This window comes from Microplitis mediator, chromosome 7, assembly GCF_029852145.1.
Source record: "Microplitis mediator isolate UGA2020A chromosome 7, iyMicMedi2.1, whole genome shotgun sequence".
NCBI classification, from domain to species: Eukaryota; Metazoa; Arthropoda; class Insecta; order Hymenoptera; family Braconidae; genus Microplitis; species Microplitis mediator.
Genome location: NC_079975.1, coordinates 21,157,287 through 21,176,226, shown reverse-complemented (window position 1 = coordinate 21,176,226; position 18,940 = coordinate 21,157,287). Strand labels below are relative to the sequence as shown.

The 18,940-nt window shown below is 28.2% G+C and overlaps 2 protein-coding genes across 2 annotated transcripts; one reads left to right on the top strand and one right to left on the bottom strand.

Annotated features, from left to right (window-relative positions):
• Positions 1-2,108: 2,108 nt before the first annotated feature.
• LOC130670901 (uncharacterized) lies at positions 2,109-3,436 on the top strand. The gene is made up of 5 exons (XM_057474517.1): positions 2,109-2,266; positions 2,471-2,520; positions 2,596-2,784; positions 3,071-3,161; positions 3,241-3,436. The coding sequence occupies exons 1-5, from the start codon at positions 2,230-2,232 to the stop codon at positions 3,291-3,293; spliced, it is 420 nt and encodes a 139-aa protein (XP_057330500.1). The 5' UTR covers positions 2,109-2,229; the 3' UTR covers positions 3,294-3,436.
• Positions 3,437-4,959: 1,523 nt separating this feature from the next.
• LOC130670887 (uncharacterized) lies at positions 4,960-12,232 on the bottom strand. Its single transcript, XM_057474495.1, has 12 exons — positions 11,266-12,232; positions 9,784-9,910; positions 9,164-9,294; positions 8,865-8,999; positions 8,518-8,682; positions 7,423-7,511; positions 7,159-7,339; positions 6,853-7,075; positions 6,627-6,785; positions 6,404-6,555; positions 5,509-5,949; positions 4,960-5,396 (listed from the first exon to the last, which is right to left on the bottom strand). Exons 1-12 carry the CDS (start codon positions 11,327-11,329, stop codon positions 5,146-5,148), a joined length of 2,118 nt encoding a protein of 705 aa, XP_057330478.1. The 5' UTR covers positions 11,330-12,232; the 3' UTR covers positions 4,960-5,145.
• Positions 12,233-18,940: the final 6,708 nt, after the last annotated feature.

Sequence of the window (18,940 nt, the reverse complement as noted above, 5' to 3'; positions counted from 1 at the left end):
CGTTGATTTTATCATTGTTATTTATTTATTTCACTATTTTTATCATCTTGAATTACAATTTATTTTTAATTAATTTTTTTTTCGAATTAATCAACGACATTTTCATTTTTTCTAAATCCCGAGTCAAAAAACAAACTCGGATTCAAGTCTCAAAGTTTTCAATGAGGTTTTTGAGGATTGATTTAGACTTTTAAGATTGACAACAGTATAGAAAGTTATCCTAGTTTAGTCCTAAAAGTAGTAGTTACGACCAATTTTACCACTTTGAGGACTAAATTGGAATAACATGATCTGGATTAGAGCCTCAAAATACTCAAAACATACGAGAATAATTTGATCCACATTTGAACCTCAAAAGTCTCATTCGACGTATTCTCTCCCCTCCCTTTTCTATCACAAATTTTTTAAAGTCCGAACTATAACTTTTCATTCGTTGAGAATTTTGAGGACTTTATTATAATTAAAAATCTCATAGTTCTCATTGAGGATTTTGAGTACTAAAGTAGAGTTACTTTCTGGACGGCAAATAAAATATCAAAGGAGTTGAGGCTTTTGAGGACTAAACTAGAATTTGTGTTTCGACTCAGGATTACTCATAAACTTTTGATTTTTATAAAAAACAAATCGACGGACTTGAAATTTTTTTACCTTTAACGTGCGGTCAGTTTAAAAATTCTGTTAAATGTCAAATGTCATGGAGATGAGAATTTTACTACTGTCTGAAAGTAAAATCATCAACCACTAAACCTCCAAGTTTTTTGGATTTCAATTTATCAAAACGTAGTATAGATAAATTACTTCCGCCAATGAATATGACTAAAAAAAAAATCATTTTAGCTGCAAATTTAATATAGATGACATTCAAAGTCGCGGTACCAACAGTAGTAGAGTTAAATAAATTTTTTTTGTTTCTCATTCATGTCCCTGAGGGTCTAATGATATAAAAAAAATTAATATCTCATATTCAACACCGGGTTTTCTGTAATTTATCGACAACAGACAATTGAGCCATCGTAAAATTTATGAGTATTCTGGGATTATTTTTTATTTCAAATTTTTCAAAAAAAATTGAGGGAGGGTATAGTTGAGTGCATGCATTTCTTCATAATTTGGGACCTACTGCTTCCTACTACAGGTCAAGTTTCTCTTTACTGCGGGTTTCATCTTTTGAAAATTTTAATATCATACATATTCAACGCTGATTTCCTAGTAATTGAACGTCATCAATCGCAAAAATTTCTTGTACCAATTTATCATGAATTAATTTTTTGATCAGGCAGACATTTAATTAATCAATAACCATTAATAAAAAATATAATAATAACCATAGTATAAAACTATCACTCGGCATTTAAAATTACTCACGTATTTTCCCACAAAAACTCGGGGATTTCCCTAATTATACATTCCTCTATCATTAATATAAAGCCACTCCTCATATATTTTATTTACTTCCCCTTTCCAAGCTACGGCTTGAATTTTTCCCTCCGGCTCTGTATCCCACTCCGACCAAAACAATAAAAAAAAAAATGTAACATGACAAACCGAGTCTCGCGCTCCATCAAAAAGGGATTTTCCGCTTTGCAAGTACTTCGAAATTCATTACATACTTTGTAATAAAAATTTTAATGTGTCATATTTATTAATCCTCAATATATACTTAATTCTTTCATATATTTCTACAAATCACTAAACTAATTAGAATTAAATTATAGAGCATCAAAATAAATTTCATTCCATTACAAGCAACATATTTTTAAGTGACTCAAACTTGTCAATACATATATTTTTTTTCTCGTTTAATTATTATCATATACATTTTTTGTTTGTCTAGTATTGCATAAATAAAATCATAGAGTATTGACTAGAATTACTTGCGAAAAAAATACCATATATGACGTATGTTTCGAGGAAAATAATTTATATTAACATGATAAATACTGATGTCGCTTAACCACGTCATGACGAATTTATATGTATATATATATATGTATATATAAGTCCCATTAGTAAACTGCCCAAGGAGAATCACAAGAATCGCCTTTTTTTTTTCTTTTAATTTTACCTCGATCGCTTTCGCGTGAGTCTGCGGTAAATACCATTTTTATATATATGTATATATAAACCTCAGATGATACAGGCTCAATGTCAGTTGATCATTCAACTCGTGCAGATCGTTTATTGAGAGCAACTTTTGATTAAATAAAATATTTAAATACATTATACTAAATGAAAATGGTGTTTTATAAATTAAATTTGAATTTGGGTAAGTAAATTTTTGATTACTAACTGTAACTAATTTCTACATATATAATTACCTAAAAAAACTTATTTTGTAAAAGTGAAAATCTTGTTACCAATTTCAAATAAATTAGTAGCGACTCTATTTAATTTAAATTACGAGTGTTCTATTTTTTTTTCGCCCGGGAAAAATTAAAAAAAAAATTAATTATGTAAAAATTTTTTTTAGTTATCGCATTAATGTTGGCTGGGTTACTAACAATCGAAGCCCGCCCACAAGTGAGTAGTAAATTTTTTTTTGTAAAAAATTCAAATGATTAAAAATAATAAACTACTAAATTTATTAAAAAAAAGCAAAATGACTACGAAGACTTGTACCCAGTTGACGGATTTTCATTCGATGGACCAGCGGATCGTACGAATCCAAATTTCAATGACATAAATAATGTGCGTCCACCACGACCAGTGACGTCAACAAATTCACCATCGTCTGTATCAACGACAATGTCTCCTGCTATGACCACGTGCACGCAAAACTGTCTTGTTAGTAAACAACTATTAGTAAAAAAATTTTTTTTTATTTTTTAGAAGCACTCTATCATCCTCATCAGCACACATGATTAATAATGTTTCTCTATTTTCATCATACGTTGAATAATTATCATTTTTTTTTTGTTTAAATGACTAATAGTCTTCGGGCGCCTCAGCCAATTAACCAACCGGTTCTTAGCGTTTTTATTTACCCACTGCTTTGCAAGAGTGCCAACAAATTTAAATAACATCATTCAGTAATTACTGATAATTTATTATTATTTTTAAAAAATGTTAGGCAACATCGGAATTCAATCCAGTTTGCGGCAATGATGGTGTTGTTTACAGTAATCCCGGACGACTTGGATGTGCACGAAGATGTGGTAAAGGTAATTTAATAATAAATATATTCATTTTATTTATTATTTATATTTATTAAATTTTAAATTACATAAATTCTTATTCCAGACGTATCGTTGTCTTACTATGGGCCTTGTACTACAAGTTCTGCTCGAGGTTAAGACATTTAAAATTTACAAATAATTAGGTTAATTAGTTTTAAGAATCAACAGGCTTTATTATAATTATTTTTAACACTTACTGTAAATAAATATAAGGAATTTTGTTATATTTATTATTTTTAATAATAAAGATCGCTATGGACGATTTATTTATGACTAATAAATTGAACCTACTCCACATATAAGCTGCGGGGTTACGACTGACGATTGATAATTGTTACAAAATTATAATTATTAAATTTGTTCATGAGCGCAGGCGTTGCTGCTCGGAAATAAAAGAACAAATTTTAATATTTTATGGAGAAATTTTTTTGGGGGTAACGGAGCATAGCCGAAGGATTTTTGAAACTTGATAAGAGTCTGACAGGTTGATTAACTAGTAGAAATTTTGCGAGTGTTGAAAATATGATATTCTGTCCGGGCCCATACGGGGTGACAGGTGGAAGAAAAATCTTTTCTCGCGATTTTTTTAGGTTTCTCCTACTAGAGAACATCATAATGAATAAAAAACATTCCTATTGTGTGAGATTATCCCCAACAGAACAAAAGTTACGGGTCAATTTCAATGAAAATCCATATCAGTGTCATCTTCCCCTATTTTCTCGACGTCGATTACTCGAAAAATAAATTTTTCCTGGGTCTTTTTAGGGTTTCTCCTACTAGAGGACACCATAATGAACAAAAATTGTCAATATTATGATAGGTTATTCCCAACAGGAGCAGTTATTACGGCCTACTTTTCATGGATAGTCATCTTCATGTATCCTAATTTATCTGTATTTATTCTCATACGGAACTCGAAAAATAAATTTTTCTTAGGACTTTCTATGGTCTCTCCTACTAGAGGACATCATAATAAACAAAAAACGTTTATATTGTGATGGGTTATTTCCAATAGAAGCAAAGTTACAGGCCCCTCTACACGGAAAGATATGGACACAGTCATCCTCACTCATCTTGATTCATTCTCATATCGGTCTGAACTCGAAAATAAAATTTTTCTATGGACTTTTTATGGTTTCTCCCACTAGAGGACATCATAATAAACAAAAAATGTTAATATTGTGATGAGTTACTTCCAATAAGAGCAAAGTTACGGGCTACTCTTCATAGATAATCATCCTCATCTATCCTAATTTATCTTCATTTATCCTCATACGGATCGAAACTCAAAAAATAAATTTTTCTCAGGACTTTTTAGGGTTTCCTCTACTGAAATACATCACAATGAACAAAAAACGTTGATATTGTGCTGGTTTATACCCAACAGGAGCAAAGTTACGGACCACTCTTCATAATAAGACATGGTCAGTGTCATCTGTCCGTGTCTGCCTGACGTCGATTACTCAAAAAATAAATTTTTCTTGGGACTTCTTGGGGTTTCTTCTGCTAGAGGACATCATAATGAACAAAAAATGTTAATACAGTGCGGAGTTATCCCCAACAGAAATAAAGTTAAGGGCCTCTCCTCATAAGAATACATAGACATTTTTTTTTCGTACAGTATCGGTCCTCTCTATTATCAGAATTTTGAACCTCAGACAAACAAAAATCACAAGTATGAATACTGAATTATACAAAACATACTATAAATATTTTTTTTTTATTAATAACTTTAAATATACAAATCTTTGGATACAACATAATTAATAATAATAACATACATAATATTTTTTTAAAAAATTCCTACAAAAAAATAACTAAAAAAAATCTTGATTGGTTCTCAACTTTAAATTAAAACTAATTAAATTTCAAATATAAATTTATCATTAATCAATTTGGCATTATAAATTAATTTCACTAATTAATAATTATTAATTATCAAATTTAAATAATTAAACAAAAATAAATATTAACTAATTGTAGAGCCATTGTGGTCGGCCCAACGTACTCGCCGCGAAATTTCAAAATTACCGCCATGTATACCGTACATATGTCTCGTCAAAATATCCGCGCGATCTTCTTCAGCTTTCCGAGCGACTCTCCGATACTTTCTTAACACGTAAATACAAGTTATTGTCAGAATTATTTGTATAATTAACCAAAATATGAGTAAACCCAAAGCCAATGCTGCATCGACACACAGTAATCCATCCATCGGTTCTAAAAATATAAACATATTATTTCAATTAATATTCCGGTCTTCAAAATCGGTACCAATCGTGTGAAATAATCAGCGCAAGTGTTAATGATTAATGCAATTAATGAAACTTACGCTCGCCGGCGAAAAAAATAGTATCGCTTTTCCCAGAACGCAGTGGATCGGCAGCAATGACGGCATCGCGTACAATAATTGATGACTCCAGCGGTAATTCATCTAGAGTATTATCTGTCGTGGAATCAATTTCATTTATTTCGGCTGTTGTTGCTGATGATCTTTTACGTCGTCCGTAGGACACAATGTCACCGCTACACTTTGTAGGGGTGCATTCGGTTAAACAGAAACGCACTATTACGTTAAATCTAACGCGATAACTGTCGGGAAATTTGAACGCTGTGAAAGTTGAGAGCAACGATTTATTATTCGCTGGATCTTTGAACATGCCGGGAAATATTTTAGCGTCTGTTGGACATCCCATTTCATCTAGTAGGAGTATTGATGCATCACCTGATGTACTGCTTGCTACCAAGTGTCCTGCTGCCATATCATAAGGCCCTGAAATTTTTTTTTTAATTAAAAAAAAAAAATCACCAGTGTAGTTGAATTTTTCATAAAATTTTCTCTTGTTTGAGTACCAACATCAATATTTTCACTCCACAAACAAATAAGAAATTTTGAATTAAAAAAAAAAATTTTTTTTCGAAAATTTCGAAAAATGAAGCTGTTCAGCTTACAGTGCTTGTAATTTCTAGTGCAATGAGTACCCACATCCCCACATAAAAAAAAAAAAATTAATTTCAAAAAAAGTCATTTTGTAATGAATTTTTGAACTTGTTCCTAATATACTGATGTTGGTACTTATTTTATGCGGAATTTCACCAGCTACTCAATAATCATATTCTTTTTCCCTGAAAATTACTTTACTGGACTAAAAAGCTCAAAAATAATTTTCTTTCCAAAAATATCTTAAGTCTTGTCCCCTGACTAAAATTATAAAATGTATAATTACCATCCGCTGGATTCATTTCAATTTTCAACACAAGTCTCTGTCCCAATTCCGCAGAAACAATTTCCTGCATATTTTCATCCAAAATTCTCATCGACACCATCGGTGATACCGTCGTATTAAAAATCGTGCCCACAACCGGCGGCAATCCCGCGCTATTTAAAAAAAAATCATCAATCACCACCATAACAGTAAAAAAATCGAAATTCAAATAAATTATTCTTACTTAGGATTCAAAAAATCAAATCCCGATCCGATCGTTATATTTTTAGGTCCCGGTACTTCATCATCTAGAGTACAACCAACGCGTACCGATTGATCACCCAGTCGTTGAATAATCGCGTTAAATTGTACGACAACCGTCACCCAAACCGCGACTCGCGTTCTAATAAAAAAAAAATTGTCAATTAAAATTATTTTTTTTTATTAATTAATCAAAGTTGATAACTTACTGATTGTTATCTTCTATAGCATACGCTGGTAAAATACCACAGTCAATATTACCGTTTCCCATTTCTTTTTTATCAGGAATCCGTAATTCAAGTATCGTTTTATTTGAACCAGTACCTTGTACATTACAAGTTTCACTGTAACCGCTGGCATATAATCTACCGTTAAATGGCTCCGGAGTATCTAGTTCAATTATTATACTAGTATTACCACAGGATACTTTGACTAGAAAAGTAGAAATAAAAAAATTTAATTTTCTATTTCAATTGATTTAAAAATAAAGAATAATTAAAGTAATAATAAATTACGATTCAAACAGGGTTCACGTTCTCTGTAAGTTGCATTTTTAGTTTTTACTAGTGAACTGACACCAGCAGTTATTGTGTCATATGAATGTAGTAAACAAACTGGTGAATATTGTGATGCGTAATCAACTGTGTACCCACGACAAATAAATCCATCATTTGATTCATTGCATCTTTCTTCACACTTAACATTTAATCAATTAGTTATTTTTTTAAATATTAATAATAATTAATAATAATTAATTTATATATTTATTTATTCATTACCAATTTAGCATCATAATTTATTAATTTTAAATCTGAGTATGGCAATGTTTCATTATTGAAGTCAGCGTATGAACAATAATCAGTATTTGCTGTAAAAAAAAAAATTTACTTCTAAATTATTGGATAATTAGATTACTGAAAGAGGGGTAAAATAGGCCACTAAAAAATTATCAATAATATTTTTCTTTACACGGAGATAAATTTATGATAACAATTACAATATGTTATGGGAATGATTCCCATAATGCATGGTAACCGGTTTTTTTGAAATGTTGGTTATAGGAACGGCACCCATATACATTATAGTTATCATTACTATAATATTAAAGTAATCATTACGATAATATTGTGGTAACCATTACCATAATATATGGTAACCATTACCATAATATTAGACTAACGTTTACCATAGTATAATGGGAACGATTACCACAATTTTATGATAATGGTTACCATAATTCTTTCACATGCGATATAGGAACTGTTACCATAATTGTAGGAATTATTCCCATGCTTTTGGGAACTTTTCCCAGAAAGTATGGGCCTATATCCCATAATTCCAAGTAAGCATTACCATTACGGTATGGGATGATATTTCATAAACGTATTAGGAACGGTTACCATAAATTTCTCTCCGTGTAGCTCTATTTTCGTTTAGTCCTCAGATAAATTTTTAGGCGCCAAAATGACTCAGGCACAGAAAAATTAAAATTTTAATTGCGGGGCAAAATGGGCTGCTATCAAAAATTTTTGAGGTCTAGTTATTTTCAATTAATTTTACTTTACATAAGTCGCGGAGCAAATATTTTATAGATATGACGTGAGAACAAAAAATTTTTTAATATGGGGTAAAATGAGTCCGCTAAAAAATTTAATTTTTCCATAATTTGACAAAAGTTTTCAGAGCTGATTTAAAATTTGGATGGCCCACATCGCTCCATAATTTTGATATAGATGACATATTTCGTGAAATTTTTCCATTGATTATGAATTTGATTAAATTAAAATATTAAAAAAAATTCAATTAAAATTTTCAAAGCCTAAAAATCAAAATTTCTTTTTTTAACTTAAATTATTAATTAAAAATAAACTTACATAATTTATGGCACTGTATTTCCAAATACTCATCACGATATGGCGATGCGCGGTATGATTGAGGTCTGATACCTCTTTCGATAGTCAAAAGAGCACAAATTCCCTGTACATCACCAATTGCAAGATCAACACTCGCACGAAATTGTGCAGACTTGCATCTAGAGCCTGAAAAAAAAATATTTAAAAATAAAATAAAATTCTAATTACCAATTAAATTACATATTCAACTTATAGTCCTTGAGTGAAAATATTATTGAAATTATAGACTAATTATTATTATTATTGAGCTTCCATTTGAATGAATAAATTATAAATAATTAAAAAAATATACGTATCTATAATTTTACCTGCTGCAATGCATTTCTGATAACATTTACTTCTCGTCATAACTTCAGGTAGCCAATTAACCGTTGTATCAATTAGGATTTCTCCCAAGGTCCTCTGGACTTGCCATATTCTATCTTTAGTACATTCTGCTGGCACTAATTTTTAACAATTATTTATTATCAATTATCGTTCATTATAATTATTACTGTTATTACATTTAATTGTTATGGTTAAGGTTAATAACTTAATTTGAGCCGTATTTTAAATTATTTTCATAAAAATGTTCCGTAAATTTTTAAATAAAAAATATATGAAATACCTGTTAGACATATTTTATGATAAAAAGTATAAGTAGGCGCTGGTTCAAATTTATCACTATTTGTTGTTATTTTTAGACATGTACTTTGATTAATATCAATATAAAATGACGTACAATTAACATTCAAACATCTAAAAAATAAAGTAAAATGTTATTTAAATTATTTACTCGGAGTATAAATTATTACGTATATTTAAAACGCGTTTATTTATGTACGATAATTAGTTCGAATTTTATTACGGTACTAATATTTGTATTTTAAATTAGCAGTTCTCGTAATCACTTTTCTTGTAATATTTAAATTTAAATAATTATCGAATGTTGACATGAAAAATTTAAATGAATTATTCGAATTTTTTGTTTATATATTTTGCTGATTGAAAAAAAAAATATAACAAATTCTATGAAATATGATTCCGATGATTTTTAGAAAAAATTTTCAAAAATCTCTTTTATATATAAAAATATATTTGTACTTTGCAAAGCATCCTTGAGCGAAATTAGGTCGGACTAGAACAAACCGAAATTAGGAGATCAAAAAAATCGCATTGCTCGGTATAATCAACTTGCCCCATTTTTCTCTAGATTAAACTTTATTTTTATAAAAAAAAAAAAAATACCTATCAAAACATGCAGTAACAATTCCATCATTATCCGCAGCACTATAAAGTACATCACCAGCAACATAATTTTCCGGCATCATGCCATCAACTTTTTCCCAACTTAAATTTTCACATTTTTCTCCAACTAAAAAATTAAAAAACATCGCGTCAATTTTAATCAAAATATAAAATTTGAATAACTAAATATCCATCATACTGATTACTAATGTAAAAAAAATCGTTGAAAAAATGTGAAAAAGTGTTGACTATTCTAAGCTTCGAAACGTGTCACAATGACAAACTTTTTTAAACCGTTTTTTAAACTTTTGAAAATACAGAGAAAAAAACAATTTACTTCATACCGTAAATGAACATTTTTAAACTCTTTTGTAAACTTTTTTTACTCTAAACTAAAAGTGCTAGGGTTCATGTTTTTTTTAAGTGCAAAATGCGTTCAGAAAAAGCTGAATTCTGACTATTTCTGAAGGTTTTTTTTTAGCATCTCTCAATAATATTAGAAATTTCATTGATTTTTCTCTTGAATTTAAAAAAATTTGAAAAACGTTCAAAAGTTGGTCATTGCGTCACGTTTTGAAGTTGAGAATAGTCAACGCTATTTCAACAATTTTTTTACACGGGTACTATCTCAACTATTTTAATTACAAATAAATATAGATCCCTACCAGGAAAAAAAATAATTTAGATCTTAAATAATTTTTTTTCTTAATCGAAATTTTTCATTTTTTCAGTTCGGCAATTTGTATTTTTTTTTTGATAAATCTGAATTATTTTATGATCCTGAAGTTAACGGACAATTGACAGTTTGATTTTATTTCAATACATAAATTACGAAAAAAAAATAAAAATAAAAATATGCACATTTTAAAAATTAAAAATACTTAATAAAAAATGTTCAGGTTATTTAAGATCAGTAATTTTGTTTAAACTTTAATGTTTACATAAAATTCTTCAAAGGTATTAATTGAATAATTATTATTAATGATTTTATTAGAATCTTGATGTATTTAAGAATTTATATTTTTGTATCATATTTTTATACTTGTATATGTGACATGTAAATTATGGTTTGTTATTTTATTAATTTATAGACGCCTGATGAAGTTGAAATTGTCAACGAAACGTTGCGGATTTTGATATGGTTTAAACATCAAATAAATTACTGATCTTAAATAACCTGAACATTTTTTGTTATTTATTTGCTGGGATCTGAATATTATCATCATTAAAAATACTATAAGTGCAATTTTTTTAAATATTTTTTTTTATAATTTATCATTTTTAAAATAAATCAAAAATTTATGAAATGTCAGCTAACTTCAGTATGATATTTTTTTTTCCGGTAAACAAATTCTATAAAAAAAAATTTTAATTTATTTGTCACAAAAAAATTATCAAACACGTGTCCGTAAAATATTATCAACAGTAATAGTCACGTAATAAAAACTTTTTTACACAATAAATTAAATAAATCGCACTAACCCGTAATACTACCGATGACCAGGTGAATGATAACAACTACCTGTATCTGTGTCCTTCGCATCATTACCTCAAGTCTATTCAATAAATATAGAAAAATATAAAAAAAAAAAAATATTATTCACAATTCTCTCGAGTGCACTCAAGCAAAACTTGAACAAAAACTTTAAATCAACTAAACAATATTTTTTATTATTTTATTATTTATCTCACTTGCAAACTTCAACAATCACAATAACTTATTAGCTTATATTCCATGTTGTCTCGTCTTCATACCCAGCTAAACTCTATTTCTCATTACATAACTCATGACACGTGTATCGTCACTATTATTAAACTAAAAAATTTATATTTTTACCTTTTTAAAAATTTTTAAACCGTAAGCTATCGAGTGATCTAACAAACTAAAAAAAAAAAAAGTCAACTGGAAAATCTCAAAAGTTCCACCTCTACATCATTACCCATCCACTGACGCACAAAAAAAGAACCTAAATAAGTAAACTAAAAAACGTTTACGTAAAACAGCTTTGTTTGTCTGATGAACACAATTGGGTCACTCGTTTTATTATATTTCTACACATGGTAATGGTAATGTTAATACACATTATTATTTTTAGTATCGGTTCTTAAAGAATAAATAATAAATAATTATAGATAAAAATTATATAAAATGTTATCAGTGTCCTAGAAAAAAAAACTAATATGAATGACACTAAACACTGTCACTGTTTTGCAACTTTCATCAAATAAATTTATCACTATTTAGCATGACAATGCAGTGAAAAGAAGAGTAAATAGATGTATATATTGTTATATTATATGAACATGGGATACTTGTACACTTGTTGAGAATTGAATTGAATAAAAAAAATATATATGTATATATATAAATGAAAAGTGATGTGACACTGCGAGTGGATTGTTGACGAGTGTCTGTGTACTTAACAATCCTGAACGTTAAATAAAATGCAATCGCAATTGTGTACTAAAGGCTGTTGATGGTTACACACTACAGACTACAGGCCACATACTACTTTACTCTACGTACTTTTGTTACGTAGGACCACCTGTTCAAGCATCAATGATTACTGATTACACTAGTTTTTTTTTTAAATATTTTTGAATTTTTTACGTACATTTTTTTTCTCTACTGAGTTAATTTTCGTTTGTGTGATAAATTTATTAGTTTTTTTGAATTTTAAAGACAGAAATTTTGTAGGAAAAAATATTTATTGTCACTGATTTTTTTTATTGAGACAAAATAAAATGGCAGGTAATTAGTAATTATCAGCTGTTGTGTAATAGGTGGATGTTAATCAAATTACTGGTTTTTTAAGATGACAATGATAATGAGTTTTTAATGAATAGATTTATAAAAATTATTTTGACATTTTTTTGCACAGTGCATTGACTGATATTTTAATCGAAGGATATTACGTAGAATTAATGATATATATAAATAATTATGTGGAATTTTTTTTGGCTGAAATTATATTATTTGTTACGTGATTTCAAATCAAGATGATGGGGTAAGTTGGGTATTGTGAAATTTTTACAAAAATTTGAATCAACGTTCAAATTGAAATAACTTATAAAGTAATGAGTCTAAAAAAAAATTCAATGAATTATTTTTTGTGGCAAATTTAATTCTCTATAAGTTTATTTCTATACATTTTTAACGTATCTCTGATAATTAACCCGCAATTTCAATTTTAAGTACCAGATTCAAAAGTCAGAATCCTATTCCGTAAAATAAATCGCGTCGACTTAAATTTGAAAATTACGACTACACGACTGAAAATACAACAAACAAATTTCTATAAAATTTCATATAAATCAAATTTTCTACAAAAAACTATCGTACAACTGTGTCCATAAATTCAATAGTTCAAAAGGAATTTTAATTCAAACTCGAGTACCAAAAAATGATCATTTTTTGTCTTATTTCATTTTAAAATTTTAAATCCAGACTACCCGCGTCTAAAAAATTCGTTCAAAAACGTTCCTGACATCATACTTCCAAAATCGATACCATTCTGAACTTTGAGTTGAACGTTTTTCTGAATAATTCTGGTAAGAACCAGGTTGAGTACTTTTGGGTTCGAGCCCAGTCCTCAAACTCATCATGTGCCACTATTTTCTCCGATTCTACATAATATTTCCTATAAATTGATATATTTATTTGATGCCGTAAGATGGACGGTGGTGATTTGGTTGTCATCCAGGTCATAAAGTACCAGGTTGGGTTCTTTATGCGCTGTAAAGTTATCGGTCTTGTGTGGGTTCGAGCCCAGTCCTCGAACTCGTCGTATACTACTATTTTCTCCGATTCTACATAAAATTTTCTAGAAATTGTTATATTTATTTGATGTCGTGAATTTGAAGTGAATTTTAGTTCCAAAAATGTTCACTTTAAAGTTCAGAACTGTCTCAATTTTTGAAGTTCCCTATCATGGACGTTTTTGGGACATTTTTGGAAAGAGTTTTTTTTCACACACGGAAAGAAAATTATGGGAAGTTTTGCTATGAATTATGGGAATGGTTCCCATATTGGTATAGGAACTATTCCTATAATATTATGGGAACTATTCCCATAATGTTATGGGAACCATCCCTATAATATCATAAAATTTTTTTTTTGCACAATAGTGTAGAAATTTCCCAAAATTTGAATTTTCTTGAATGTTTTGTGCTGACAACAAATTCTTGTTAAAAATTTTAATTTTTTTTTGCCAAATACGATTTTTTTTTTCAATGTTTGAATTTTTGTTTTTATGTTTAATAATATTTCTGTGTATTGTAGAAGTGATTACCACACTTCTTTAAAATAATTTTTTCATGATAATATGGGAACCATTCCCATAATATTATAGGAATGGTTCCTATAATAGTATGGGAACTATTCCCATAATATTATGGGAATGATTCCCATAATGGTATAGGAACCATTCCAATTGCATTGTGGGAATCATTCCCATAATATTATGGGAATAGTTCCCATACTATTATAGGAACCGCTCCCATAATTTATGGTCGTAATTCCTATGATGGTATAGGAAAAAATTTCACAAAATTATGGGAACCGCTGCCATAATTTTCTTTCCGTGCACGGGTAATAATAAAAAAATAAGTGAAATTCATTAAATAAAAATAAAAATATTTCCAAACTATTACACAACAAAATCCATATATTTAAAATTGAACAATGCCCGCACATGATCTCGTATAGTAAATTGCAAATAGTAAATAGTAAACGTTAATTATTTAAGATCCTCAATCTCCTAATCAGTTATACATGCAAACATATCCATCATGAATAATAGCAATTGCGAAAAGTGCGTATAATTTATTTAAACATGAGATGGAGTAAGTTAGTAGGTTAGCATTCGTTTGCATGCTCGACGATGCTCGAAATAAAAATTCATCCTGTAATCTACAGTACAATAGTTTAAATTTATATCTGCATACAACACGAGTACACCCGAGCTTATTACATCCTGGTATCCGAGTATACTCGTCTTCTTTATTCTTTATCCTCTATTCTTTATTAGTACACCCACGAACTTTTACTCTTCCTTTTGCTCTTGCTTACTCTATTCCAGTGTTCAAACTCTTTGAGCATTTCCCTCATGCATGAAAGTAAAAAATAAAATGAGCTGGTGCTCTGACTTTTCAGTTTTAGTCTACATAAATAATTTCCTTGCTCTCTTCTACTCTTTATTAGTTGAGAGTAATTACACTTGTTATACAACAACAGTAAAAGTAACTATTGCTTTCTTATGTTCTCGTAAATCTTAAGGGAAGTTTGCACTTTTTTTTTCTTTCGCGCATGAAAGGATGACCGGAAGTTTCCTTGTCGCACTTGTACAGCAAATGGAGACTTTGTCCGAATTTTTATCGTAGACGAATGGGAACTTTTAATAAATTAACCCGAGGAACGTTAGATGATAGAGTAGTGCATCGAGTCTTAATACATTTCCTGTGATAAGAGCTTTCATTTGGGAGGAAAACTTGGAAAAAATTATCTGCATACACTGTAAATAAAATTATTATTTGAAATTTCGCTTAAAATTTCCTGCGGTGATTTTGCATTTTATCGTCTGATGTCAAAATTTTAATTTTTTAAAACCATTCCTATTAGAATATAATTTCACATTTATGTGTAATAGATAATAGAGCGACCTGGGGTAAAATGAGTCACTATTTTTGAGAAAAAAAAATTATTATGGTTTGTGGAAAAGGATGAGGAGAATTAATTAGCTCAGACTTTGATTAGTTTTATTTAAAAATTTTATTTTTAATCAATGCCTCGATATTTATTAGTGAGAAAGTATTTAAATAATTATTTAACATGCGGGTATCAATGCCCGTATATATTTCAGGTCAACAGAGAAAGTTTAAACAATAAGTAATAAATTAAAATAGTTAATTATTTATTAATTTTTTTTTTTTTTATTTAAAATAAAACATTTGAAACAAAGATTAGTGAATCATCGGCTGACACACTTTTAATTTAAGCGGCACAAAATTTGCCGCGAATAATCGGCGATCAGGTGATTGAATAATAACTGAGCGAAAAAAATACTTTTAACTAGAAAACATTTATTTATCAAAAAATTTTCTGCGAATTGAAAATTATCACATTACACTGGGAAAAAAAAGTACTTTTATTAAGAATATTTACTTGATACAAGAACATATATTCTTGATAATTTTCGGGAATCAATGATTTTGTCTCAAGAATTCGTAGAATTGATGGAAAATTTTTTATTTAATTCAAGTAAAGCTATTCTTATGTTTACCCATAATATAATATCAAATGTATATAATACCAAAAATAAATTTGATGCTTTTTTCTCAAAAAATTTATAATTAAGAATAATGAAATAAAAAATGATACTGAAGTTAGCCGACGTCTAATAATTTTTGGATTTTTTAAAAAACGATAAATTATGAAAAAAAAATATTTTAAAAAATTGCACTTGTAGCTTTTTAAATTTTCTACAAGTGCATATTTTTAGTTTTTTTTTTTCTTCAAATTTAATTGCTAAAAATAAAATCCAAACATTTTAATTGTCCGCTAACTTCAGGATTGTAATAAATATTTGTAACGGATTTTTTGAAACAAGAAATTCTTGTTTGGACAACATTATTTTATTTTCTCAGTGTAGGATTAAAAATAATTATTTTTATAATTATCTAAAATTAGAAGTTTTTAACAAAAAATTGAGTTTTTTATGTAAAATATAATGAATTAAAATTAATTCTTAAGTAAAGATATCATATTCTTTTTAATATTTTTTTTTTGCTCAGTGTAGACTTTGATTTAGATTTAGATTTAGATTAACAAAGTAATACTTGTTCGCTATTTCTGACTATAAGTTAAAAAGTGTCCATGAAAAAATGGTAATTGAAGACCGGATTGAGTAGTACCAAGGGCTCGTGACATCCGTTTCCTTTAATCTGCCTTGGGATTCCGGTGCATCATAATTGTATCTCAACACAAAATCTACTCTTCTATATCGTCCTACGTAATAATATTTAAAATATAACATTGTTAATGCTTTAAATACATATCTCGGTGCACTAAACCATGAAGTACGATTTGCCAACTTTACTACACTGCATTGAAACTTAACATTTTTTTTTTTTTTTATAAGATTATTTTTGATTTTTTTTTCACTGTAAAAAATCTGTGGAGTGAACGCGGATTAAATTCGGAGTAAATGCAGAGTGGATGACCGTGTAATTATTTACTCCCCTTGGAGTAAAATTCACTCCGAAGGAGAGTTTGTTTCGATATTGAAACTCCGAATTTACTATGTATGCGGAGTCATTTTTTTTGACTCTGGAACTCCAAGTGACGGAGTGAATTCGGATTTAAATAAAATCCGTATTCACTCCTGATTTTTCACAGTGTAATTGTGTCTTGTGATTTGCACTCGGTAATGAGTAATGAGTATTTAATAATACGATAAATTATTTTCAGTGATGACGAAATTTTTGGAAAATAATCATGTACTTTATTGTCGCACTGGAAGTATAAATAATAAGTTATAGATAGATAGGTATTTAATTATTACTCATAAGTTTTTAAAACTGACAGCATGTAATTTAATTGGCAATTTGTAATTAATTTTTTTCAATTTGTCATTTCTGATAATAATAGACTATTGTCAATTTTCGAAAATTCTTAGTCTGATAAAAAAATTACGATGAATTAATAATTTAAAATTAGGGAGAGTCCAAAATTTCTAGTATAAAAAAATCTGATAAAAAATAAAATAAAATTATTCATTGAAATTCCTATAAATTTATGACTTTATCGCATTTATTTTTGACAGACTTCTAAAAATTTTAATCAAAAAAACATTAGGAGGGGGGGGGTGTAATTTACAAGTGAAGTGATTAATTATTTTTTTTTTTCATTTTCGATAATTTAAAAAAATTGTATTTATTTTGGCGCGAAATTTAAAAAATAATTTTTAGTACAAAAGTTATTCTGCATTAAAGAAAAAAAAAGGGGAAAAAATTCATAAATTTATCAAATTAATTATATATTTTATAATTAATTCATTCTTGCATTCTTCTTTCTGAATCATACATAAGATTACAAAAAAAAAAAAATACTGTGTAATAAACAACGCGACAAGTACTCGTATGAGTAATATCGTACCGAGTAAACTTTCATACGTTTATTGATATTCAAATCGTCTATGTAAATTAATAATACATCTCACAACTTGATTCTATACAATTTTTGTATTCTTATGTATCGGATGCTACAGAGTATGTAAGCAAATAACCAATTCAATTGTCCTTGTCATTATATAATATATCTTTTATTTTTATTTTTTACTCACCATTATCTAGGATATTATATAAAAAAATTAAATAATAATAAATTGGTTGATTTGTGTTATAACTAATTACTTATTTATCACGTATTTATTTATTCTCTTCCATAAGTAATTAATTTTTCTTTATGATACAAGTGACAATTACACAGAAAAAAATTTACTAGTAAAAATAATGTTTTCTCAAGTAATAAATCGATATAAATTATTGCATTATTAATTTCATGTCTAACGCGAAAATAATTTTTGTGGGCAGAAGATGATCGAAATTTCTACACTAGTTTGAAAAAAAAAAATTATCGTATCTTGAAATAAACTTGAGTTTCTTCGATTAAGAAAATAATTTTGAATAAAATTTTCAAATTTTTGCACCAAAAATATATTAAATTGACAATATTTTGGAACATATTTTTTTGTGGTAAAAATATACAATGATAGTAAATTTTTATATATATATATATATATAATAGGGTGTGTCATTTTAAGGCTATATTTTTTTTTCTGCTATACCAGAAAATCTTGTAGTATATAGAAAATAAAAAATCATGCCGCTGGGCTAAAAGGTTTAAGTCCAATAGCGGCTTAGCTCATAAAAAAATTCGATTTCCCATTTAAATAACACGGGAAATTTTTTTTTTTAACTTTGAGTATTTTTAACTCGTGAACAAATCAATAGATCAAATTGACTAATACATATTTTTGTAGGAAATTGAACGCTCTACAAAAAAGGTATCTTATCATTTTTTGATAAATCCATCTGTTCGAAAGTTATTAGAGCTCGAAGTAAAGTTGGAGATCTTTTCAGTTTTCCGGCGAAACCA